Genomic DNA, 27,402 nt, shown 5'->3' on the forward strand with positions numbered 1-27,402 from the left:
ACTGCCAAAACAGCAGCTGAGTGATCTATTAATGCATAAAACCCAACAGGAGTTGCCCCCCTGTTGCTTCAGGCACTTGGTCCTTTCAGGCTCCCCCCTGGCAACTCAGGACACAAACCAAGCGGAGTTACACCTACGACTTATTTTATTGTATTTTATTTGCATAAACAAACTTCGGGGCTTTGCTAAACAGGAACTGTTCAAGTCAAAACAAACCAAACTCTAGCTGGTGTGTGGGGAACAGCACAGCAATCCTGGGGAGAGGGACAGGGGGAGCATGGGCACGGCTGTGCCTCTCCGCCCAGGCCCACGACCTGGCCGGGAACCCTCCACAAACTGCTCCAGAATATCTTTAAAGTAGAAGATAAAAAGAAATGCATCCTAAGGGCCGTCCTCAACCAGCTCAGGAGGAATCTGCCTTTTGGTTTTATAAAAAGATTAATAAAAAATATTGAAAAATTCTCATCTCCATGTATATTTTTCCCCAAGAAGAATTCGGAAGTTCCTTAGAAAACTGTGTCACCTTGGAAAGGGCACTCGGGTCACAACCAGCCGCAGGGAGGAGACACAAATGCTACAAGCAGTTTGGGGTCCAGCACACACCAGGCCTAATAGTGAACACAAACAGTGGCCAGAAGTAGGGTGTATTTTTTTTTTCTCTTTTAAACCATGCTAATTTTATTAACTTCCAACATAAAAGGAAAATAGTAATTTTTAAAAGGCCCTAAACTCAACTGTTACATTAAAAAAAGTTAAAAAAAAAAAAAAAGTCATAGCAGTTTGGTCCCAACAAATGAACATTTAGATGTTTGCTCACATGCTTCATTATTTTCTTATTTATAAGAACCAAAAATAGTTTCCAAAATTATCTCTGAATTGATGCTACTACGTATGTAAAGGCCTAAAATAAGCAGAATTTAGAAAATTGAATACACAATAGGGGAGGAAAATTTGAGTGGGCGAGCGAACCCCGACTATCACTGGGTCAAATTATAAAAGAGAAACAAAATGTCAGAACAGGTGAGGTCAGGAGGGCACAAACTAAAACCATGTCGTCCTCAAAGCCTGTTACCAAAAGAATAACCGACCATCCATAAGGTCACAGAGAAGGGAAAATCTGGGGTCTCACCCAGCGCTTGACCGTATCCAGTCCAGAAGGGAAGTCTTTGGGAAGAGAAACTCCAGGAGCGGATCCGAGCGTAAATGACGGGTCAGTCCCAGTCCGTGCTTGGGGAGGCTGAACTCTGGAAATGCAGTTAAATAACGTCGGGATCGTTTCCGAGCTGCTCTCCAGGGCTCTGCTCAGCACGTGGGGATCACCCTGACACCCCAGCACCAGCCTGACCCCTCCCCTCCTGCCAGGGCTCCCAGCACCGCGCGGACCCCGCGGCTACTCGGCCGTCGTCTGCAGGGCGTCCTTTTCCTCCCGGTTTTCCGTTCCGCTTTCGTCGTCTTCGATCTCTCCCTCTTCCCCACTGAACTTGTCATGAGCCCACTTGGGGCTGGTGCTGGACTTGCGGAACATGAAGCGGCCTCTTCCCCGGGGGAAGGCGCCACGGCCGCGGCCCCTGTTCACCCACTTGTCCGTGCCCTCGCCCTCGCGGTCGTCGTGCTGCACGGGAAGCCAAGGACAGCAGGTGAGACAGGCTGGCACCGCCCTGCACCGCGCCTCTGCCACCGCCCTTGGGGATCCACTTAATGGGAACCACTCTACGGGGAGCAGCAACAAGCTGTCTCTAGGCACGAGCCAGCAGCCTGCCCTGAAGCGTCACCCGAAGCCTTACCTGGTGTGTCAGTGCCAGCGGGTGCTTTCGCCTCTAAAGCACCCGAGACCGGACACACCTGGAGCACACGGGTGTCTCAGCACCCAGGTACGTACCAAGTAGTATTTCTTGCTCTTAGGTGTGTACTCAGGGTCCCACTCCTCCTCTCTGCTGCGCTTCTGGAAGTCGTTGTTGCCGCCGCTGTTGCTGTTGTTGTTGCCGCCTGAAAAGTTGCCTCTGCCCCATCCTCTCCCACGAGCTCTGAACTGCTGCAACAGCAACACAGAGGAGAAAAATAGAACAGCTGCAGAGGCAGTCAGCTTCCAGGGCTCCCAAGATATCCAACATGCCCTTCTCTGACCATCCAAAGCACCTCTAAAACCCATCACTGAAGCAAGAGGACAGCTTTAGCGTGGCCACACCACCTCCTGCACTCATGGTTTTGGGGTTTTAGTTAATCTGATCTCACAGCACATCACAGTTCCTGTAAAGCTGATAAAGATCCCCTAGAGGCATTTCCAGGGCAACCCCAAGCAGGTGAGACCCCTGTGTACAGGGGCTGCACACATGAGCATGGCCAAACCCCAGTGGAAGCACAGCGTGTGCCCATCGGGCTGCCCAGCATCGCTAACGCACAGAAGCTTCCAGGCTTTGTTCTCCTCCTCCCATCTGGAGTTTGCTGCCCACAGCGTGCCCCCAGCAGCCTGGTTTACACCCCAGACCTGGAGTTATTCCCCTGGGGCTCAGCATCCTGGGGGCTTTTCCTCCAGGGCAGCTTTAACTGAGAGCAACACGCAACGGCCACTTCCTGCCCACTTTGGGAATCAACCCTCAGGGCAGAGCTGGAGAACATTTGGGGCAGGGGTGCAGAACACTTACAAAGGTTCCTCTCGCTCTTCCTCTCTCATTTGGACCAGAGAATTCCTTAGTCCCAAGCCGGGACTTGTCAAAGCCTGTGGAGCTCTCCTCCCTCTCCTCAGTCTCCTCGGGATACTCCTCTGCTTTGACCGAATGAGAGGACCACGACGACGATGAGCTGGACCTGGATCTCTCACGCACCCGTCGGTGTTTCCTGTTTCAATGGTGGCAACGGAGGGGAGTGGGACACAACAGCATTAGGCACTCAGCTGTGACCCATCAGATACAAAACCACTTCTTTATCACTCTCTTATCAATGCAATGCTCTCCTACTACAAGAGGAAAAGCCATAGTAAGAGCTCAGGCTTTAACACAGGGCTCAAGATCTCTCCAGAAGGAACTTGCTGCTCCTTCCTAAGGTGTTTACACCATCTGCTCTCAGCTTAGCATGCATCCATGGAGTTTTAGCAAATGGAAAATTAAGCTAATAGAAAAGGATTAAATTAACATCAAAGCCAAGTCATTTTAACATGGCTGTTTCTCTCTTGACACAACAGGAACAAGAAGGAAAAGTGACTCACCCATCCTGACACATGGAGCTTTCCCATCTACCTTTTACAATTATTTAGTGTTTCTGAGAGATACAATGATAGCGAGACGACACGCAGAGGGGTAGCTCAGGCCTCTGGAGGAGTTATGTCACAGGTGCACAGCTGTGTGCACAACTGCTGTACACGGTGTCGTCTCCAACCTGAGCAGCAGAGACACGAGAGGCACAAGGAAATGGCTACTGGGTTTCCTACATACTTTTTCTTTGAGCCTTTGTGACTTTTCTCCGTTTTCTCAGTTGATCTTTCCCTTGAGTGACTTGAATCTCTCGAGTCCACCGACTCCCTGGATTTATCGCGTTTAAGATCTCTTTCCTTATGTTTTTTACGGCGTTCAATATCAAGGCGCAGATCAACAGGGTCGTCCTTATATTTCCCTTCAGCCTACAAACGCAGGGGAGAGGGAGGGCAGAGTTGAACACAAGGTCTGCAGTGCCCCAGCTCAGCACCATTTACTTTGCTTTACTGACTGCACAGACTTCTGGAGAACTGGAGTTTAACTGAGCACTAATGAATATTCCACTTTAAGATGTCAAATAATGCACTATTAAAGTAAGTCTGCCTTTGTCAGAATTCAATTCTCCTACACTTAAAATCACTGATTTTTAAACTTTTAATCTCCTCTTTAAACAGCATTAAAATAAACAGGCTGGTAGAGGGTAGGGAGACATGGAAGCTGACACTTATTGTACACCACAGCCAGCAAGGATGTGAACAACTTGGGAATCCCATCCAGCTGATTACAGACCACAAGGACAGTGTGGCAGAGTTTTCTGACAGCCCATGGGTGCACCTGAGATCCTGCTGACAGTCTCACCTGGGCAGGGGCCAGAGGGATTTTAATCCCCAGGTCTAGAAGTGACACTCTGGCAGAAGCAACAGCTCTTTGCTGCTTGGAGCTACCCAAGATTAGTGACCCAAGGGGCAGGAGGAGGCCAGTGAAAGGCAGCATCCAAGGGGTCTGGGAGAAGGCCAAGATCCCATGGGTAGGGAGGCATTACTATGTCTGTCAGGAAGATTTACTTGCTACAGATGCCACCTACAGCTCCTTCCCCTGGGCTGGAGGGCACCGTGTGACAGGTGCCACACAGCCCCACAGACACACTGTGTGTGTCTCCCACAGTCCTGCCAAGTCTGCTAAAGCAAGCTGGTGTCTCACAGAGCAAAAACTCACCAGCTGCATGAAAAATTAAATTTACATTGCTAATTAAAAACAAACATAAAAGACACCTGGTAATGCTTGCTTTGAGCTGTATTTAAATTGGTACTTCAAGAAGGGATCAGGAGTTTCTTTGGGAAAGGAGCAGTTGTTTTCCCTGCACCTCCTTTGAGCCCTGTGGCACCTGGGTGAGATTCTGCTGCCTGCCCTAAGTGTCAGTGGCTGTGGTTTGACAAACAGGTATTTGGGCAGCAGGAAGCCTTACACCATGTTGGTACCAACACCCAGCCTCAGCCATTGCTACTGCATTTACACAACACTCATCTTGGGAACTGTACAACTTGATATGCAACATACATCAAATTAATCGCCTTCAATTAAATACAAAAGGATTAGTAATTCTCTAGCTGTTAAATTTTTACTTACATGAGTTTCTAACCACTTTTTTGTTTAAATAAATATGTCAAATAACGCAGGAGTGAAAGCAGGCATTTTGTTTTGGTATTTTGCTCTTCTACTTTCCCCAGGCAAAGAGCTTTAATTTCTACTCTGAGAATAAAACTGCTCCCAACACGATGGATGACAGATAAGTGACAAAATCAGCAGCAGCTCCCTTATGTGGCACAGCAAACACCTATTTGGGTTTGGGAGGGCACGTCTGTTTCACGGAAGGCTGGCGAGCTGTTTGGAAACCACGTTTATAACACACTCTGCCAAGCTGATGCTCAGAGTTCAGGCCCATCAAATCCATCTCACCATCGTCCATGTCAAGCCACAAGTGTGTTTGGAAAAAATCGAAAACAAATATGAAACAAGTAAGGTTTCAGCAGGACTGGTTAAAATCTCTTCAATGTAAATATGTATGAAGGTGAATAAACAAAGGTTAAAATCTCAAACATTTTACGTTAAGCCTTTTTTATGATTGTTTACAGTGAGTGCAACGGCTTAACATTCATCTACTCAGCAAAGCTACAACACTCAATCCCAAATGCTCTGGATCTAAGACAAGTGCTGAATGTTAAAGTAACAGCAATCAACAGAAATGGCACAGTCAGTTGTTAGAACAAAATTTATCAACTGCTTAATAGTGTATCTGCTTTAGCTCAGCATTTAGTTTTACTTTCCTCTTTTTGACATGCATGTCTTTGAAAACATGGTTGGCAAAATTGCACGTAACAATGGAGTTAATCATACTTACAAGCAGAAAAATATCACAAAAAGTCTCTTCTCTCATCATGGGCACTTGTTCCAAAAATCCTCTCTTTTTTCTCAAGCTCACCTCAATTGACTTTGGGGTCATTTACCATAGTCTAACCACTTCACAAAGGTTGTTGATACATTTTTAATAAAAATTAACCCTTTGTAGTTCATTTTTAGAATTATGCCCATCCTTAAAAGAAAAACACAAACTTAAGTAGAGAGTAATTTAAACAAAAACATCACTGTTAAGTTCATGCCCAATGCACTCATTTTGTTGAATTAAATTAATCAGAGTAACAGTTCACCTTGAAGCCAGGATCTCTGGAGCTTTTCGATTCCTCTTGAGAGAATCCATGTTTTCTAAATGTACTGGGAGATATATCTATCCTCCTAAAGAAAAAAAAATAACATAGCTATAACCTTGCTTATCAGAAGAACCTGAAGATTTTAGATCAAATGTCCTTTAAAGCAGACCAGTATTTCCAAAGGTATTTAAAACTCCCCATATTTTTCCTTTTTGTGTTTTTCTTTTTTTTTTTTTGGCTGAAGCTAGTTATATACATTAATTATTCTGGAATTATTCCAGAGTTTAAGAAATGAAATCTGGAATACTTCTGCAATGTTAAGACAGTGTCTAATGGCACCAACCTGTGGATTTCAGGGCTCTTTTTGTTTTTAGCTGCATCTTGCTCCATTCCTTTCTTTAGATATTTGGTAAAGCGTTCATTCAGCGTCATAGCTGAAGACCCAAAGTGATGCTCTGTCAGGGGTTTGAACAAATAATACCAAAGTATTAGTGACAGTTTTGCAAAAAGACAAAGCCCACCCATCCCACAGCCTGTTAAAACCCAGGTGCAGGTCAGTGAAGCACTGTGGGGATGAGCTCGGATGCTGCTGACAAACTGCAGTTTCAATTTTTGGTGTTTCAGTGAAATGAACACAATTTCTTCGAGCGAGTCACAAATTCATCAGAACACAAAATTCTAAGTCTCAGACTCTGAATATTTCTCAGGTTAAAACAAAAAAGCCTTCTGCCTGCGCAGAACAGTATTTATGTAAATAAAGATGATTGTGATCCTGCTGCTTCTCTCATCTCTGGAATATCTGCTGGAAAACAACCCCAGGCATTTTGAGCGCACAAACCCCACTCATCTGGGCAAGAGAGGAGTGAACCTTCCCCGAGGACACAGGGACTCCTGACCCACCTCTTACATGATGGACTATAGTCACTATGTGCTGAGCAAACAGTTCAGAAGGACTTCGCTGCGACTGAGCCGACTGGATATGATGGAAAATGGAGCGGAATTCCTGCTCTTTCTTGTTGCTGTGCACGAGATCCCGGCAGAGCTTGCGCTCCTGAGCCAATATGCCACTGGGACTGGAAAAAGAAAAGACCATGAAACAGAAGAATGGGGTGAAGAGGAGCAATTTAAAGTGTTTAATTCTGCAGGAGCTGGGAGCTCACTGATGGTTTATGTTGTTACTAGGAAGGCACCCATGAATACTCAAAAGCAAGAGCAAGGAGCTCCTTTAAACATCCCTAAACACACTGCTCCAGGTTACTGTGATAATTCAGGTCACTATTCTAATGCCACATGGAGAGTAAGAGTAGTAAAACACATAGCAGAGAGTCAAATGGATTTAAGCAGCACAGTAACTCCCCGGTATAAGTCAGCTCCCCACAGCCAGGAGCCACTGAGTACCTGACTCCATCTGGGGCTCCTCCCAGAGCCTGCTGCATCCTAAACTAATCTTACATAGCAAAGGTTAGGAAAAAGTTAATCTCTAGCTCCCAAAACCACAAATTGTGTTGCAATATTGTTTAGCCTTCCTCACACTTGGCAAGCACATGGGGATCTCAGGAAGAGAAACAGGAAAAAACATCACTACTGAGACTGCTCAAAAGCTGGCAGATCCTTACCGTGCAAGATCCTCATCGAAGGAATCCATTCGAATATTGACCTGGGCCTCACGAGTAATGGAAAAGGAGGATTTGCCAGGAGTTAGCCCCTCTACTTTGGTGCCTGGCTTCTCCTTCACCTCAGAAGCCTTCCTTGGTGGAGGGGAAGAGCTTTTTTCCTGGCTTGACTTGTAAGTGGTCACTCTAAAATTCTTTTCAGGTACAAAACCCCTGTGACCAGGTTCAGCTCTCTTGGATCCTGATCTCTCTTCTTTTTTGGATCTTTCAGAATAGCTTTCCTCCTCCATTTCATCAGGCTTCCTTTGCTTCTCTTTTCCAGGTGGCAGGAACACCACACCTTCCCATTTTCCTGACCTATCCTCTTCTTGACTTTTACTTGAAGTCGCTACGACTTTAGACATAAATTTGGGCTCATCATCAAATTCCGAATCTTTCCGGCCCTTTGCCTTGTCTTTCTTGTCCTGCTCATCTGTTTCATCTTTCCCATAATGACCTTCCTTGTGGAACTCTGGGACCTTGAGCTTGTCAAAGTCATCCCTGAACTTGTAGCGCTTGGGCGACTGGCTGCCGCGGTATCCCTTCTCCGAGTCAGCTTTCGATCCATACGAGTCAGATTTTGCCTTTCCATCTGTTGATCCCAACTCAGAGAAATTCCCTTTTTCTTTGCTTTTTTCTTTCTCAGCATTTGTTACTTTCTGGTCTTTGTCTTTCCCGTTCTCAGTCTTCTGCTCTTCCAGATACCTGATCAAACAGACATTACAGGAGGTTTCTTATTAGAGCTCAACAAGGTCAATTCTTCAGTTCAAAGAGTCAAACTTCAGAGAACACCAAGCTATGCATGTACTGAAAGCTGCCTCTAGGCCCTAAAATAATTAAAATGTCAAGCAGATTACTCAGCCTGAATTCAGACTTCTGCTCTCACTAAATTCAGCTTATGTACAAGGAGATGGATATGCAGAACTGATGGAATGAGGCTCAAGGACAAATCAAACCCAGCTGACCCACAGATGTATTGGAAGGAAAAGAGGAACATCTTACCCACTCCGTTTATTTACTTACAAACCTGGTTCAGGAGAACAACACATCAAACCTTTCAAATTGGACTGTTCTGCTTTAAACAACAGACTGGAAATAAAAGCCTCAAAAGCTACTTCAAATTTGGGATGCAAGTTTCATAGGTAAGCTAAATATTTCATGACAGACTGCAAACACAAATAAAAGCAAACAGGTTAACAGAGAAGAATATGCTGCTGGGAGAGATAAAATACTTCTGTTGAGAACAATTCAGCTGGTTTATAGCATCTGCACAATTTTCAAGCATTCACAAATCAAAACCCTGGCTCTGTGGGACAGCAGAAAGCCCACGGACACCAGCTCCATGCTTTGGAAAGCCCAAACAAAGAGTCACAGCAGTTTTTTCCCTTTTAAAATTTCACACATCCTTAATATAGAATCAGATCAAACCATCTTTAAAAACAATAAAGACTTGAAAGCATTTGTGAATGGTGCTGTATCTTTTAAAATTAAGTGTCACCTTTGGGCACAATTTGCAGTGGACTAATCAAGAGAATGATGGAAGCAGATGCCTTCTGCATGGAAGGCTGTCTTCATCTTTGAGATGTATTTGGTGCTTTAGTTTCTCATCCTACCCACACACACAGGCACAAGCACTGCAGCTGCACCTGCCTCAGGCTGCTTGCAGGATATGAGGTAGGATTTAATTAATTTCTTCTAATTTACAGTACCTAACAATTCCAGAAGGCAACACTAAAAATGTCTATAACCAACACATATGTAACTGGGAAATGTGAGCTTCCAGCTGCCAAGAAACCTCCTTGGGCAATCTTCAAGTGTTCATGGGCTATGAACATTTTTGCAGGGAATATATACAATCTTTAGAACTATCCAAGTTGGAAAACCAATTCCAACTTCCTACAACCGTGGGCTGCTGTGTTTTTTCCATAATTCAGAAAGGACCAGGCCCAGAGCTGGCAGTACGCTGGCACAGCTTCCTAGCTGGAGCCTGCCCCAGCCCCTCTCCCTGCTCATGGGGAGCACCCACATGTGCAGCTGGCTCCTCAAAAGTAACCCCAAAAAACAACCCAGCACCACAAAACACATCACTTGCCTCTTGGAGAAGGCTCCTCCCCCGGGAGCTGTGCCCTCCTCCTTCGGAGCGGCACCATACAGCGAACTGACGGGTGTGGGGCTTTTGCACACCGGGCTCTTTCTGGTGGGGCTCATTCCTGCCGAGCTGTGCTCAAAGGGGCTCTGGTGGGAGCCCCCCTGGAAGGAGGTGGAGCCGCTCTGGGCGGCAGAGCCCATCGGGGACGGGCTGGAGCGCGGCGGGCTCTGCTTCTGCACGGGGCTGGGCCGGGGCGAGCGCCGCCGCACCACGACCGACTGCAGCGGGCTCTTGAGGGCAGGGCTGCGCTCCCGGGGGCTCAGCTCCGACACCGACCCTCTGGACGTGGAGCCCGTGCCATAGCTGCTCACATCTTGCCACGGTTTTGATCCCTCGGATGCCTTGGCATCTTGAGCCCCCGCTGCTGAAAACTGCTGCTCCTTAGACTCCTCTCCTTGGTTATCTCCCGCAGCCTGGGATGCCCGGGCATCCTTGGAGGATGATTTCTTCTCCTTTCCAGATTTACGCTTGGAAGACTCAACCCGACTATGATTCGAGGAGGAGCGGGAAGAGGAAGACCTTCTTGAGCGGTCGGAAGATGACTTATCAGAATTCCTGGAATGACTTCTGGACCGTGGGGAAGGAGACCTCCTCTTGGGCGAGCGGGAGCGCGACCTCCCCCTGCGAGGGCTGTAGGCCTGGCGGTAGTTTTGCCAGTTGGACCTGTAATTCCCATATCCTCCTCGGTTGTACTGGCCCCAGGGATAAAACCCTCGGTTTCGGCCACGGAAATAATACGGTCTCCGGTACCCTCTGTTATGGCCTCTGAAATCACGGTTCTGATAGACTCGTGGATGGTTCCTTTCTCTGTTGTGAGACGGAGAATAGGATCTTGAACGAGACCTAGAACTAAATAAAAAAAAAAAAATTACACATATATTTTTTGTTATAATTTCTTTTCATAATTTAGAGTTTATTCTTCTGTCACAACTTTTTATTTGAAGACATATTTTAAAAAGACTTTGAAAAACTAATTTCTCAGCTTTTAAAAAAAATATCCTTTGGTTTACTGTTATCTGATTGAGGTATTACACTTTGCCGTGAGCAAATTGCAGTGGAAATAACTTGCAGCTGTGATACTGTCAAATATTTGATTTCAGGATCATTGCAGAGACCATGATAAGCACACACTGCTCTTTATTTTGCTGGGATGAAAAAGGCTGCTATCCAGCTTCAGAAGAAGTGATGAAAAAGGCTGCTATCCTTCAAGCATCCAGCCCTTAACAGCTTGAGGTCATGGTTACACCTCACCCACAAAGAAGTATTTTTTATGCAAATCATGCTACTGTTATTGCAACAGACCCCAAATCTCCATCTCTTGTCCCAGCTTCAGAGGCACTTTAAAATTCTGTTAATCCAGATGAAACCTCACTTCTTTCTCAGGCACGTTCAATAAATAGCTACACCCCAACAGCAGCAGGGCAGCAGTGGGCAAAGGGCATGCTGCCCTATGGGTTTAAGCTCCCAAAGGTGCATCCCGTGGCTCCATCCCCCACCATCCCGTGCCTCCATCCCGTGGCTCCATCCCCCACCATCCCGTGCCTCCATCCCGTGCCTCCATCCCGTGGCTCCATCCTCCACCATCCTGTGCCTCCATCCTGTGCCTCCATCCCCCACCATCCTGTGCCTCCATCCCGTGGCTCCATCCCACGGCACCATCCCACAGCTCCATCCCGTGACACCATCCCACAGCTCCATCCCGTGACACCATCCCACGGCTCCATCCCACGGCTCCCTCCTACGGCTCCATCCCGTGGCACCATCCCACGGCTCCATCCCACGGCTCCATCCCACGGCTCCATCCCATGGCTCCATCCCACGGCTCCATCCCACGGCTCCATCCCACGGCTCCATCCCACGGCTCCATCCCACGGCTCCATCCCGTGGCACCATCCCACGGCTCCATCCCACGGCTCCCTCCCGTGGAGTTCCCGGGCAGGGACAGTGCTGGGACACCTCTGCCAGGCACCGCCAGGTGCCGCTGTGGACGCCCCTGCCCGCATCCACAAAACCGGAATCCAGGAATGCACAAACCCTGGAAAAACTCAAGATTCCAGTGACTAACTGTCCCAACAGCCTCTCCCATTAAATCACTGCAGTTGTGTAACTGTTTAAAGGTCCCGCTGTAGCTCAGATGCCAGAGCTACAGGAAGGACTGGCCAAAATTGGAAACTGAAATAGAAAAGGGATTTTTCCGAATGGAATTTTAGTAAATAACATTCACTGGAATGTTTCCACAGCCCTTTCTTGCATTCTGAGCTCTGGCTCTGACACACATGTTGGCTGTACTCCAATGGACATGAACTACCTCACACAGATCTCAGTGCTGCTCCTCACCTCTCACATCCCAAACCCACAGAACCAAGGGAGAACAACCTGCTGCTGGAATTCCTACACGGTTAGCACACATGTGCAGTCAGAGATGAACTTTAGCTCTATTTTAATTTCTTCCTCCTACCAAACAGGTCACAGTTTAGCAGGAAACTCTTATTCATACTCTAGTCATTGCTAACAAACAGCTTAATTGCTATTTTAACAGATCTTTCAATCCTTCAACCAATGAAAAAACTTATCTGAGACACTTCTTCATTCAAACAACAGCGACCAGAAGGAAAAGCAGAGAAGCAGGAGGCAAGGACCAGTTATAAGAAGCTCTAGTCCAAGGCATGAGGAACACAGATGCTCAGTTTTCAGACAACTGCTGCATCTGTGATCAGTTATCTACAAGGACCTGTTGTATGACGCTTCCAAAATCTGTTCTAGTGCTTTAGAGGCTGCAGCAGGAAGATTTCACTCCAAAAGTTGCAGACTATTTACCAGAAATCTTTTTAGAAAAATACAGTAGAAGTTATGCAGTAAAAGAAACACCAAAAGTGCTAATTCCCCCAACTCTGCCAGCCCCCAGAACTATAGGCACTGTACTGCTCCAGGGCTAAATCCCCAGCATTTACAAGTGAGAAATAAAGTCATAACGAAAGCAGAAGATATTAGGCAGAGTCCAGCAAAGCAGTGTAACTTAGAAGAAACAGCAAACCTACCAAAAGAAGAATAAAACCATTTGTGGTGCATCCTGAAGTACACAGCAATGGCCTTTTATGCTGAGATCCCACCAGACCTACCTTGGAGCACATCGCAAGGCCAGGCAGAGGGGTTGGGCTGGGCTGACCCCCTCCATTCAGACTCCTTTTTTTTAAAAAAGGAATTATTTATAAAGCAGAAGTAGCTTCAGCAGCAGCACAGAAGAAACAATCATGTCTGCACAGGGTGCCTTTTTCTCAACTGCCAAAGCTCCTTCACAGCTAGGAGATATTCTCAAATGAGCACGGATCTGCCAGCATTCCAGCTTCCTTCTGCAAAGGGCTCAGTTGGACTCAAGTCTCCGCCTCTAATTTAGTTTTGTCATGTCCTTCTTTCTCCAACTGTACATTCATTTGAGTTTCTGTACTTTTAAAATCTCTAGCTGGTAACACTTGCATGTGTTCACAGCCCCGTGGTTTTCAGAATACGTGTTATTCATACAAGTGAAAAGGCAGGAGAACACCAATACATCCCATCCAACTGGAATGGCTTTGCCATATGTAGAATGCTTAGCCAAGAGAAAATGAAAAAAATGACATCCAGGGAAGACACAAGCCTGTAACTGGCCTGCTCAGAAGCAATTCAGGGAGACAGGAACAACTATTACACGTTAATCATTTCTTAAAATTAACTGCAGCAAAATTATCTTTTATCCACTTTATCCCTCCAGGAGGATCTTCCCTGTTACCTGGCTCCTGCATGCCAAGGGGAGAGGCAAGGGAATATCAAGAATTGTCCCCACCTTTCACAGTAGTGTCTGAAATTTATATTAAGATTTGCTTGAATTCACTTCTCAAGAGGGGAAAAGCACACGACGCCTACAAAGAGCCTCAGAGTCTGGGATCCATTCATTACATTAAAGCCTCCTTAAAAAAGCCAAAGTCTCAAAAGAAAGATCTTGACTGTGCTGACAAACATCTTACTCTCCTAATCTATTTATTTATTAACAATTTATTCTCCTAAGTGACTGAAAACACCCAAACAGCGCGGGTTGGCGGGAAGCAGCCTGACACACAGGATGTTATCTGTCCTGGGATCTAATCAAAGTCATTCCCTGGAAAGGAGCTAAGTGACAAACCACCTGCAAGGGAGGAACTGCCCTGTTCCACCCTTTGGCTGCACACACTCACCTCAGTCTGCGTTTCCTCGACCGTGAGATAGAGCGGGAACGGGAGCGGGATTTGGAGAAGGAACGGGAGCGGGACCTCGATCCAGACCTCGAGCGGGAGGAACGGGACCCAGACTTGGATTTGTTAGTTTTAGACATCTCTGCAAGCACCTGTCAGTGTACCTGAGGGAAACGGAGAAATAGAAGTATTTGAGAAATGAAGCATGTGGTTGATAGGAGAGGACAGGCAGCACCTGGCAGGCTGACAGACTCCAGGGACGTGGAGCTTGATAAGGCTGGAAATAGGAATGTTTGAAGTGCCTGCTAGGAACAGATGAATGGTGCTGGGCTCAGAATAGAAGGTTTATTTCAGTCTAAAGAGGAAAACTGCAAAAAGAATAAAAGGCTCTAAACCCAGAGTAATCACAAATGAGAGTGTGACAGCTGAAAGCACCAAGTTAATGCAAACCTGGGAAGAGGCAGGGCCACGGTGCTGGCTGAGGCAAGGACACCCCTAGAGGCAAACTAGCCCATGGAAGTGAAAATTCCATGTAATTCCAGCCACATCCCAGTCTGTGCAGCCAGCTGCCATTGTTTTAAAGGACAGGGAAGAAATAAAAAAGCTTACCATCAAAAAACCCACCCCATAAACTTTTATCTAAACTTTCAGAGGAAATCAAAAAAGAGTTGATACTCCAAGGCACAGGAATGTGACCCTATTTTCACAGCTCTGCTCAGGTTCAATCCTGTCCTCTCTGCTTGTGCAGCTCCTGCAGTTGCTGTGATCAGTCATCAGTGCAGATCACCCAGCCAGGAGCTCTGTTGCAGCCAAAATAAATCAGATGTCCTTCCAAATATTCAGAGACAGAAGAGATTACACTGTAGCACTAAATGACTCAAAATAGCTGTAATTGTGAATTACCTGGGCTATTTTCAGGCATGTATCCAGGTAAAGGTTAGAAAGTCCCTTAGAAGATGATTCAGGGAATAGTCTGACCACACAAATCTTTCAGTTACACCCTCCCTGATCTGTTCTCCTTTACCAACAAGCAAAATTTGCATTCATTGCATATTCGATAAGTTATCAACAAACTTCCCACCTAAAATGACTAATGAAAAAGAGCCAGAAATAAAAAGGAACTATGTTAGCACAAAATTCATCTTTTTTTTTTACCCACTGTTTAAAAATAGAGACATTCAGGTACATAAACACAACTGATCAAGTGTGGCTGCTTCTGTTATACCCATTTTAAGGAAATTCCAGAGGACTGACTTGCAATGCCTTCACTTCCAGTGGCTCTCCAAAATTACATATATGGTTACTCAAGGCTTCAGCTTCTGCCAAGATACTTCCAGGAAAAACACAATGCCCTGCACAGGAGCAGCTGCTGGGAGAATGGATGGTGGTTCATCACCAGAGCTGGGACTTTCTAGAAATGGGAAGTTGGCTTTTATTTTAAAAAATCATGTTACATGCTCCTGTTCTTCCCTTTAACTATACTGAAGATGTTAGATCAATTCAACTGAAGTATTAGAATATATTCCACATCAGAAAGCATGCAGAAAAAATAGTAAAATTGATCTTCCTGTTCTATTAGGAAACAATAGATGTTGTTTTATTTCGTGTCGTCCCAGGGATGAAAACCAAAAGATACTGCCACTGAGAACCAAAGTTTCTTCTTGTGCTTGGTCATTTTTCATGGAAATAATGTGTGGAAGGATAATTTTTAAGTATTTCTCTTTAATTCACTGAATATGTCTGTTGAACCACTTCCTGCAACACTTCCTACTCTGTTGCCCACAACAATCCAACGCTGAGCACTGGAAACCAAAACATGGAAGAGGAGAAGAAAGAAATGCTAACAGGAACTACTGCAAGATACAGAAGATGTGGCACCAACTCTCAGGAAATCCCAAGAAGACCCCAAAATAGATTTTTAAATTACCACTTTGGTCTGCTTAATAGTTTTTGCCTTTCACTTTGATCTACAGCACTTCCCAGCCAAACCACCCTGGTGCGTGCAACGTGTGCCAAACGCTCACGTCTTGGATTCCTTATCTCTGCCAACATTTTAAAGTTGATTCATTCCTAACATATGAAGTAACTCCTGCCAGGATAGAAACAGAGTTGCTATGCTCCATCAGCACTTAAAAGGTTAAACAAACTGCACACTGGAGTCACGTCAGCTCCCCTGAGTTAACTGCAGTTGTAAACTTACTGTGATACACATTTAGTTTTAAGAATGACTGACTCAGATAAAATATGTTCAGCAAAATACTCTGAAAGCAACTGTTCTTGTAAAAAGGATTTTATATTTTTTAAATAAAGAGGTGCTCGTAAGTGAAGCAAAGGCAATCTCAGAACAGCAGTGCCTGCTGACCTCCCATTCCCATTTTCCCCCTGCCATTCCCATTTTCCCCCTGCTCACAGAGCTGTGCCCAGGGCACACAGCTCCTGGAGATGCTGTGTCTGGCCCTGAACAGGGACTGCAAGCAGAAGCATTTGCTATTTGCTATACCAGAAGCAACAGTGCTATGGGGACTCATCCTTAATCTGCCCTGTCAGAGTCCCCCTTCCATCCTACAGCTACAGAATCCCCCAACACCAGCTCCTCCTGCACCTGGGAAGGGACAAGGCTGATGCTGCTTGCCTGATCCAGATCTCCTCTCCCAGCAGGCAAGCATGACTACACTCATCTGGAGGGCATGTCCTGCTGGAAGCACTGCCAGGGATTTTCAACTTTTGTTTTTTTGGTTTGTTTCTTCTGCAGGCCCAGTTCTAAGCTGTCCAGCAGATCTTCCCAAGGAGTGTAGTCTCCCATCCAAAAACATCCTGGTTTTGGATGTGATCAGTGTGCTGAATTTAGAAGCTCTGGTAAGGCACCATCCCCTGGGAAACAGACACCTGACAGCTCGTTCATCTGTCATAAAACCACACTGTATAGAGCAAACTTTGCTTTCTCCATTCCCAAACTGCTGGATTGCCCCCTCAGGGTAATCCAGCAGACCACTGATGGAAACAATAGAGGAACAAATGCTCCCACTAAAGCACCACGATGGACTTTGTCCAGAAGGCAAACTATTGTCAGGAAACAGTGGCAGGAAAGTTAATGTTTTACCTCCTAACAGAGCTCAAAAGAGAGGCACAACTCTGCTCCACTCCACAGCAATGAAAAAAGGTCACCACTGAGAGTCTCTCACAGCTGTGCCCTTCCATGAGCTTCCACAGCTTTGGAATTTAAATGTTCACAATAGTTAAGGAAAACTTTTAAGGCCACTGCCTGAAATCACTGCAATGTTCAAGCAAAGAACAAAGCTGGAGGAGGGCACATGGCACAATATGGGATTTAACACTTAGATTAGTGTGACATTTAATAATCTGGCCAGTTGTGGTATATATGGGGGAAGCAGTGTTCTCCCAAAAATCACCAAGGCATAAATCCAAAGATTAGTCAATACAGCATTGAAAAAACAAAAATAGGTACTACTTCTTCCAGGACATCCAGGATTTTTTCACTGAATTATTCTACTTTACCCTATTTTGCAGTTACTTGGGAAGATAAGTCCAAACATTCCAAGACACAGGTCTGATGTTTTTCTTCTAAACCTGCTCCATATTTTTTGCACAACAACAAGGAAAGCAGAATTTTACCATCAGTCTAACTTGTAGCATGCCCAGAAGAGAAGAGATATAAGAAGGTCTATTACAAATCCCAAGCCAGGCAGTTTTACCTCTTGTGAATATTTTATTTGCTGTGCCTACCTGCTTGAGCAGGCTCACACCTTGCACCCTTCTGTCAGATTTCACCGTCTCAGCTTTGTCAATTATGAAATCAGGAAGAAAACCTGAAATGAGAAGAAAACACACCTTTGTACATGCATTGCTGTACTGCCATCAGAGGTGAACTGGCTGCCCTAAGCTCCTGCTGCACCCAAAAGGTTCATCAGATCCCCAGTGTTTCAGGGAACACACACACCACAGCTGACCAGGATTTTTTTTCATTGACTTTTATGGAAAATGCAGGTCTCAAAATGATCGTTCATGCTTTCAAATTTTTAAGTCTTCTTCCTTCCTTGCTCAACCTCCCCTGCCCCATCCCACCTGCTGTGACACACATCTGTCAGTGCACCTGTACAGCCGTGCTGGAGTCATTTCTCTCAGCCCATATCAATGGTCTTACTGGGCTCAGGACTAAGGATTTTCCCATATTGTTAAAGGAATCCACAAGCCAACAGAAACAATTCTTTTCCTGACAATTCATCCATCAGCATATCGCCGTCATCCAAGGGAGCCACCAGTCCACTGGGAGCTTTTCTGACAGGTCTACAGTTACATTTCAGAATCCTTCCATGCACTGCTGGAGGGGTGGAGGTTTTAGAAGAGAAAACAACAGTAAACACAACCTCAGAAATTACTCCATGTTATTAAACCTCTGAGCTAACAGCAAGAATGTCACTTACTCTGTGTTCAGCCATAAAATAGACTTGTTTAAAGCTATTAATTTCTTGTCCTTACCTCACTGAAAAAGCACAGTTTTCAAGTAGCCTTGAAACCTTTCTCTGACCTGGTGATTAAGTCCTGTTCTCAACCAAGGGGAAAAGTGATGTTGCAAAGTCTAGTGATTCTTAAATCCTGCTTACCAATCATGGGAAAAAGCCACAAAGAACAACAAGCCACAGACCATTTTTAAAATTATTTTCACTGTTGTCTTGTTCATCAATCTAAATGTCTCAAAAAGAAATCTCAGCTTGTATCTTACAAACACCTTTGACTTTCAGCCTTTCACAGTGGCAGAAAACGGGTTGTCATACCCATTATTTCTTGCTTTGTGACACTTGGGCTTTGAGGGTTTTTTGCCTATTTCCCAAACACCGCTGTTACCACCAAGTTTTGCTACAATCCCACACACAGAGGTGTCATCCAGAGCAAAATCTGGATTCGCCTTTGGAGAAAAATACTATTCTTGTGTTTAGAGCACTACTGCAGAAAAAAATAACCAAGACACAAGAGGCAGGAGTAGCAAACCTTTCTTCCAGACAGTGAAAGGAAATTGGGAAATGTGCTCAACACTCTCTGCTGAAGTGGAAATCATAGTCTAGGAGTTTCTTATTCCAGAACACTGTAAAGAACATTTCCATGTGCCAAGTCATGGGTCAAATTAAAAACATTGCTGGTTGTCAAAAAGCCTTTTTCCAGGAATCTGTTCCCTGCTTCCAACTGGCCTGTGTTACTTTGTGACTCTTTCCATCTTGCACTCCTTTGTTCGAGGTCTTTCAGGCAGCAGGCACTGGGATTTCAGCCCTTCCCCAGCTGCTGCAGAACAGCCCTGGCCAGAGCAGCCAGCTGGCACAGGTTCCAGCTGAGCCCACTCCATCCCCAGGTGTCAGCGAGGATCCTGCACACGGAGCACCACAGCTGGCCAGCTTGGCAGGGAAATGCAGCATGCACCTCTCTGCCAAGGCAGCTGTTTGTGTTCATATCTGAGCATAAACCCCAAAACACCTGGAAACAAGTGACATGGCTTGTGGACATGCCTCAGACACAAGCATGTTGTGGTGAAATTCATTACAGTGGTTTCCGTTTATCACAGGGTGTTTGCAAACACTCAGCTCATAAATATTAAATGCTTTGTAAAAGCATTTGTAGAAACCTCTCTGGAAGTGCGGTAGGAAAACAAAAATTTGCTTTTTACTGGCCAGCATTTGAGTGAAGCTGTTGTGGTTTATTTTGCTGTGAGGCCCAAAGCAAATGAGGTGGCACCTCATTAGAGAGCAAATTTCTGCCCGACCTCTTGGCATCCATTTGGTGTCACCAGCAGAGACATGCAGCTCGGGAGGAACAGCTGAACTGCTCCTTCATTTGCACAACACCCCTCATTATCAGGAAAGAAAAAAAAATTAATTCTCCTTCTGCCAGCTCTACAATTCCTAATCCCAAGCCCCAAAACCCAAACAAGATTAGTTCATTCTGAAAAAGGAATAATCCTACAAAATACCTTACAAAGTGTGCTCTATATAATGAGGCAGCAACAATCACTGCAAAAATAAGCTTATAAAGAGTCGCAGCTCTCTCCATGTCCCTGAAGTGCAGCAGCAAGTGCAGAAAGCAGACTCATCTTTGTTAGCTCAAAACCCAACTCTTAACACCTCACTTTCTACTGGATTCTTCCTTTCCAAGCTAATTTTTGGTGCAAGATGCCTTAAGTATGTTCTTGATATCAGTGGAACACTTGAGGGGAAGAGCCACCTGCACAGGTCCTACAGCCAGCCAGGGAGAAGCGAATTAAAATGTTAATTATAATCAAATTTCATTGGGGGAACAAAAAGCAGAATGATTTCTCTTCTCAAATCCAGTATCAGTGTGTTTTCAGAAGATTTATGACACACACTAACTAAAGCTACAACTACACCTACCAACCTCCTCAGCAAAATATGTCCCAGACAACACTGCCCAAAAAATATTACCAAAAACCTAACCACAAAACAGAGTGTTCTACTCTAACATGTGCTAAACATGCTTGGGGGAAAACATCCAAAATTATCCTGCCACAGCAAGAGAAGCACAAATTTGTCAGCAGCAGTTTCAATTTATTTCTAGTCTATGTGCTTTCAAAATTAAGATTTTCCTTCAAGCACATTTGGGTTTTCACACCATTAAACTAATCCCTAAAGAAGTTTAACCCTGAGTTCCAGCCCTGGGTTCAAATAATAAGAAGCAGGTTCTATGAAATGGCTGGAAGAGTATTTACAGGTTCTTTTGGAAAGGACTGATTCTGCAGATTGTAGTGCTGAACAATCCCTTTCCAATTAATTTGACCAGCTACAAACCCCAATCAGTGACTTTTCTGAAACCGGCTACTTGAGAGACACTATTTTACAAATGTTTGAGCTTAAAAAGTCATATGTTGTTATTCAGACAGTCTAGTGACAGACAGCTCAAGGAAACAATCCAAGAAAAAGCTGATTAGAAATCTGGGTGGTTTTGTTACAGAAGTTGGGCAGCTGGAATTTCTGCTAAACACAGAAGAAAACATCCATAATTTAAAAAAAAAGGAAAAAACCTATTTCATCAGCTTTTTCCCTCCAAATTTGCACAGCTTGGGAAAAGCAGAAAGATCATGTCCTTCCCCAAATTGCTGGCTTCCTCACAGCACAGCCCTGCTGTTTTGAGCAGCTTTGGATGCTGGGGGGCTGGAATCTGGAGTTCTGCAACGCCCACAAGAAGCAAGAAAAGGTCCAATTTACTCCCCTTAAGAAAACTATTCACAAATTAGTTAACTCAAAGAATTCAAACTTGCATGTAAGTGAAGTTCTCAGCAAAGGGAGGATGAACTGCACCCTCGAGGACATTTCCATCCTCTCAAGTGTCTGCCAGCTGGAGCCCAGCAGGCGCCACGCACGCTTAAAAACGTGGAAGTTCTGCTTCTAAATAAACAGCAAGTAACACAAAAACTGTTTGACTGGGGGGTCTTTGGAATTTCTTCTGCAACACACAGTATAGTTACAGCCAAAAAAAAATCTCCTGAGGGATTACAATTCTCCACACATTTAACCTGTGAAAATACAAACTCCAACAAATTTCATTTTTAAGCTGAGAAAAGCCAAACTACTCACATATTCTCAAGCCAGCACTTCATTTATCTCTACCTTAATGGGAATCCCACTACCTCAGGGGAAAACAAGGAAAAGGATTTCCATGACCTGGTATAACACATAAAGTTCTTTTTAAAATTTTTTTGAATTGTGGCATTATTGTAAGGACTAGGCACTAGATCAGGCCATCCCTACACTCTGCCAGACTTCAGAACAGAGAGAAATGCCTGTCCACAGGAATCCTGTACATACTAAATAACCTTATTTGAACAAGTTTTCATGCTGTGTTCACATACCTTGTACAAGTGTCCCATCAAATCCGGTTCTAAACACTGCCTCTTTAGAAGCGATTGACCTAAGTAAAAAAGAGAAAATCAAATTTAAACCAAACCAGACACTGGCAAATCCTCTATTTTAGCAGCACAGGAAAGGATTCTGATTACAGCCATTCATCTCAGCACCATTTCCCAGTTAAAAAAGGCCACCAAAATAACCTCATCTAATCAGCCAGTGCATACAGGTCTTAAGTGGGGAAACCAACCTCACCCACAGCCCCACAGGAGCAGTGACTGTAATTATTTCAGGTGTAAATGACGATGTACACGATGCCACCTGGTATCACATGTCCAGCTCTGCGTTAAGGCACAGGTTAGTTAACATCATTAATGCTGAGCCTCAGTCCCTGGAGGACTGAATTCCAGCCTGACACCCCACAGCCCCATCACCTTTAGTGCTCCCAGAGCAGACACTCCCGGGGGGCTCCTTGCCCCGCTTTCCTCTGCTGCTTTCACTCAGCCAAAGGAAGGAGTGACCCCAGGCAGCAGCAGGAGCAGGGCCAGGCTGAGCCAGCTCCTCACCCTGCAGTCCCCGTGGGGGCTCTCTGGGGTTTGCACACCCACCTTACCCTGTAAATCATGGCAGGCTAAAAACGGCCGGGTGACGACTGTGGGGGTGAAACTGTGAGCAGGGCACTCGCTCTGGGATCGCTGGAGCCGCGAGCAGGGCTGTGCTCTCAGACACCAGACAGGCACAAGCTGTGCTCACGTGTGACAGGAGCAAGGCCATGGACACAAAACCCCTCCTTGGGTGGGAAACAACCCCCAGAGCAGCCGGCTGCCATCTCTGTGTGCCATTAGCTTCACTTTTTTTTATAAGGCCCGGCAGCTTCCGGTTACCATGGAGTAAGGCAGCGCAAACACCATTCCCAGCTGGCATGAAATGTGATCCCGTGATTTCACTATTCATAGCTCTGACATGGTAAAGCTAAATTAAGCAGGAACTCTTCACTTCTCCAAGCTCCCAGCAGTGACTCCCTCAATGCTCAGGCTCTCCTAACACAGTTTCTCTGTGAGGAGGGGAAGGATGTTTCCTTTAGGGTAGGAGACTCCAGACCCACACACCCAGCCTGTCATCCGGAAACAAAATGGCACCGGCTCCTTCCCAGGAGCCCATCTGCCCTGGCACCAGCAGGAACAAAGACCTGATGAGCTGCTAGGGCCAAGTTTAACAACTTCCTCATATTGGGACCCACTACAGAATCCCACACAGCAGTTTAAGCCTTGTTCCCAGGCCTGTCCAGCACGGGCATCACCGTGTCCAGGAACGGGGGCAGCTCAAGGGGCACTGGCACAGCCCCACTGCCACCAGTAGCTGTCACACAGCCTGGCACCATCATCTGGCACAAGCTCCCCAGGGAGCCAGAACAGCTTCTGTAACAGTCACCGCCACTCCTCTCTCTTCCGACGTCCGTGGCCTGAACTATGTGGCTAAATATCCTGAAATTCCTGCCTCACCAAAGAACTCCCTGTACCGCCATAATTCTGAGGAAAACACACGACCCAAACCCCACATCCCTGCCCTGGCACATGCAGCCATTAAACACAGCTCAGGATACTGTAAACTTTTCCAGAAATGGAGAAAAAGTTCAAGGGCTCCATGGCTGCTTAAACAATTAAAAAGTTCCAACACGACAAACTGTCATTTCACAAAGACAAAGCCAAGTGAGCTGAAAAATACTCAAACTTCTGGCAAAACCACTCTATTCCTTCAGGGATACAACTAGGGAACATCATGGCCTTACAATGAAAAGCATCTCAGGCTTATCCAGTCCAGCTCAGCTCCCCCTAGGCCTCACAAATCAACATTTCTTTGTCAATGGAGAAAGTGGGAACAGGTAAACTAAATTTAGATCTGCTGATGTGCATGGATTTTCACTTACTCTATGTGCTGGTGTTTTATAACCGTAGCATTTTTGTTTTCTAATAGCAACACACATGTCAGAAAGTGTTCACCAGCTTTCCTGCAGCCTCAAACACATCACTGTGAGCCCACATGCCTGGCCTGACCCAAATGAGTATTTCCTTTAATACTTTACACACTTTCTGACTTAAATGAGCAGGAGAAAGCAGCAGACAGCTGAATTATATTATCATAATCCCATCAGCAGAATATCCTTTTTTTTTTTTCACAATACACATGACAAAGCCTTACTTCCACGATAAAGAACTGGAAGTGAAGGTCTGGGCATGTGGCTAGTCCAAAACCCCAGTGTCCAGGGAAGCCTCCTCCCAGACAGCACTTGCTGAAGCACTGACAGCAGAACTGTCTTCCAGAGACACACAACTCACAGAGAGGCAGGGAATTAGGAAGGATGGAAAACAGCAGGAAGTCAGCAGGGTATAGAGACGCGAGCAGGACTCCTGCAGACAAAGAACAGGGGCAGGGATCCATGGCTGCTCCACCTGCTGCTGCCAACACAGTCTGGGTGAACACGTGGCTGCAGCCAGAGGCACCTCGGGAAGGCACCTCCTTCCCAGGGCCAGGTCGTCTCTTCACAGATTCATTTAGGCTGGAAAAGACCTCCAATATCATCAAGTCCAGCCTGTGACTTGTCACCCAGCCCAGAGCACTGAGTGCCACATCCAGGTGTTCCTTGGACATTTCCAGGGATGGGGACTCCAAACCTCCCTGGGCAGCCCCTCCCTTCCAATGCCTGACCTCCTCTTGCAACAACCTGACAGGTAAAAGGTTTCCTCTTTGGATCTCTGGACAAAAAGCATGTGAAAATGAGATAACAGGCAGCCCTACACTGCCCTCATCCCACGGACAGGACCCCCAGCTGGAGGGGAAGGGTTTAAACCCCAGAACTCTGCAACCCCCTGTGACCAGACTGTAGCATTTCCAAATCACACTCATGAGGAACAGACACCAAGGCCCATCCACTGGAGCACTGCCTCAGGAGCAGCATTCCCAATCTTCAGCTGCCTAAGGACATTGGAGGAAACTGCTCAAATCAAGTTCTTACTTGCCCTCCCTGTTCCTGCTGAAGTAGGGACAATAATTCCTAGATGGAAAGATGCAATTCAAAAATATGTAGCAGCACCCAAAGAAATGTTAGACAAAAATCACAAGGCCCTAGACCCTTCGGAGGATCCTATGACACAAAAATGTACATTTGCAAAAGCTCTCTACACTAACTGTCTTGTTTTGTCCTTTCATCTGCTGTGAGATTGTGCAACCCGTAAGAGAGGTCACAAAGCCAGCCATTTCCTCACTCCATGCTGGGCACCTGTGAAGTTCCAGAGCAGGACACAGAGCAACAACAGAAGACTCCAGAAGGCAATGCTGTATGCTAGCACTTGCCTTCCTGTGCCTACAGCTGACTCCCTTTGAGGGAACCTGAGAGGCAAAGCTTTGAAACACCTTTTGAGTGAGTGGAGCCAAGGCTGTGACACCCAATCCCTGCGAGCAGCTCTCCCAGCCCAGCACCCACCAAGGGCACAGTAAAGCCCACCCGAAATGTCACACACCATCAGCACTGACACAGCATCTGCCCTCGCTCCCCGCCACAGGGAATTTTCAGGAGTCCTTCCAGAGAGTAATTGGATGATTTAATTGTGCTTTAATTTGTGGAAAAGCAGCCTGAAAATGTCCATTTGCTGATGTGACCCTGCTGCTGCAGCAATAAAGGCTCTTCTCTTCCACCACCAGCTACAAGACAACCCAGACCATCTTCCAAACTGTTTCAAATTGCTCATTTCAAGCACCAAATCTGTTCTTGTGCCACAGCACCCGGCACATCACTGTACACATAAAAATCACGGAGTCCCCCACCTCTGACAGGTCCTGACAGGCACCTGCTCCTCCCAAGGCAGAGCACAGGGAATGGCTTCACATTGAAAGTGGGTTTGGATCGAAGATTAGGGAGAAATTCCTCCCTGTGAGCGTGGTGAGGCCCTGGCACAGGGTGCCCAGAGGAGCTGTGGCTGCCCCTGGATCCCTGGAAGTGCCCAAGCTGGGATAGGGGAAGGTGTCCCTGCATGTGGCAGGGGGTGGGATGGGATGAGCTTTGTGGTCCATTCCAATCCAAATCATCCCATGACTCTGTGATTCCATGGAGCACTGCTTACCCCAGACTTACCACACCACTTTCCACACAAACACCCAGAACCCCATGCAGCAGGAAATACAGCGACAATCACCTTGGGCAGGCTTTAAAACGCATTTGTAGAAACCTCAAACACGTTCCTTTCCCCAGAACAACACGAACTAGCGGAAAAATCCTTTTATCAGCCCACGGAAAACGAAGAGTCAGGCTTCACACGTGTCTGAGCCACTGCAACGCCTGTCCTGCCACATCGCCTGAAGTTCAGCCACACTTCACGTGTAAGCAAGACGCAAAGCAGGCGCTGAGCGAGCACCGGTCCTTCCCGCTGCACCGGCAAACGGGCGGTGCTGAGCGCCGCGGCGGGAGCCGCACACCCGCGGGGGTTGGGACGCGGGGCGATGGCTGCGGCTCCCCCGAGGTGCCGGGCCCCGCCCGCCTCCGCGGCGGCCCCGGCAGCGCCTCCCGCGCCGCAGCGGCACGCGGAGCCCCGGACACCGGGATGGCACCTCCGGGACAGACCGACAGAGCGGGGGGAACCTAAGGGGCGCGGCCCAGAGGCGCGGCGGAGGAACGGGATCTCCGGGAACGGGACAGCGGAACAGCCTGCGAAGAACACAGCGGACCACGGGCGGCTCCGGGAAAGGGCCGGGCAGGCCCAACCGGCCCCGGGCCGCGAGGAGGAGCCAAGGCCTGGCCGGGCCCAAGCCTACCACGAGGCGCCGCTGGGGCCGAGCCAGAGCGGTCCCGAGAGCCGCGAACGAGCCTCGCCCGGGGACACGCGGGGCCGGGACACCGGGAAAAGGGGGGGAGCAGCGCCGCGGTGAGGCCCAGGAGGGGCGGGAGGGGGGCGTGGGCAGAGCCGGGGCGAGGCGGCTGCGGAGGGCCCGGGGAGGAGGGAGGGGTAAGGGGAGCTCCCGGTGGCGGCGGGCGGGGCGGGGCGGAGCCGGGACCCCGCGGACCCCCCGGTACCCCTGCACTCACCGGCGCCGCTTCGCCGCGGCCCCTCCGCACCAAGCGCCCCCCTCCGCCTCCTCCTCACGCACTTCCGGCCCGCGCGCGCGCTCTGCCCGCCCGCGGGGGCCGCCGGGAGCCGTAGTCCGGCCCGCGCAGCGCGCCCCCAGCCCGGCGGCCCCGCCGCACTACAGCTCCCGGCGGGCGTCGCGCGCGCCATTTCGTCACTTCCTCCTCCGGCCGTGGCGCGGCAGTACGCGCAGCCCTTCCGGCGGGGAGCGGGAGCGCGGGCGGGAAATGGCGGCGGGGGCGGTGACGGTGACGGGGCGCGTCCAGCCAGCCGGGCCCGGCGCGGCCTCCTCCGCCGTGCGGGCGGCCAGGGCGCGGCGCGGCCCTCGCCGAAGGGGCCTTGCTTGCGGGCCCAGTCCCATCTAGCCCTAATGTAACCCTCCCGGTTTGTCCCACGTGCGGCTCCTGAGGGCCCGGGAGAGAAGGGGCAGCCCTGGGACTGGGCCCTGCTTGCGGGTGGGGCCGCCGGGATGAGGTTTCCCCCCATCGCCGGGACGGAGATGATGGAGCGGGCAGCGCTGG

The 27,402-nt window shown here is 47.5% G+C and overlaps 1 protein-coding gene across 1 annotated transcript; it reads right to left on the reverse strand.

Annotated features, from left to right (window-relative positions):
• Positions 1 to 127: 127 nt before the first annotated feature.
• THRAP3 (thyroid hormone receptor associated protein 3) lies at positions 128 to 26,927 on the reverse strand. Its single transcript, XM_068172949.1, has 13 exons — positions 26,842 to 26,927; positions 21,770 to 21,828; positions 17,644 to 17,726; positions 13,903 to 14,063; positions 9,638 to 10,543; positions 7,510 to 8,250; positions 6,794 to 6,966; positions 6,237 to 6,348; positions 5,894 to 5,978; positions 3,429 to 3,613; positions 2,643 to 2,835; positions 1,880 to 2,032; positions 128 to 1,612 (listed from the first exon to the last, which is right to left on the reverse strand). Exons 4-13 carry the CDS (start codon positions 14,037 to 14,039, stop codon positions 1,391 to 1,393), a joined length of 2,907 nt encoding a protein of 968 aa, XP_068029050.1. The 5' UTR covers positions 14,040 to 14,063; positions 17,644 to 17,726; positions 21,770 to 21,828; positions 26,842 to 26,927; the 3' UTR covers positions 128 to 1,390.
• Positions 26,928 to 27,402: the final 475 nt, after the last annotated feature.

The sequence above is a fragment of the Anomalospiza imberbis genome, chromosome 25 (genome assembly GCF_031753505.1).
Source record: "Anomalospiza imberbis isolate Cuckoo-Finch-1a 21T00152 chromosome 25, ASM3175350v1, whole genome shotgun sequence".
Lineage (NCBI taxonomy): Eukaryota > Metazoa > Chordata > Aves > Passeriformes > Viduidae > Anomalospiza > Anomalospiza imberbis.

Excerpts from the sequence above, each read along its gene's own strand:
- THRAP3 (XM_068172949.1), bottom strand. The coding sequence starts at position 14,039 with ATGTCTAAAACTAACAAATCCAAGTCTGGGTCCCGTTCCTCCCGCTCG. Across the intron at positions 5,979-6,236 it reads AAGAGCCCTGAAATCCACAG|GAGGATAGATATATCTCCCA; the intron begins GTTGGTGCCATT and ends TTTTTTCTTTAG. Across the intron at positions 2,033-2,642 it reads GAAGAGCGAGAGGAACCTTT|CAGTTCAGAGCTCGTGGGAG; the intron begins GTAAGTGTTCTG and ends TTGCTGTTGCAG.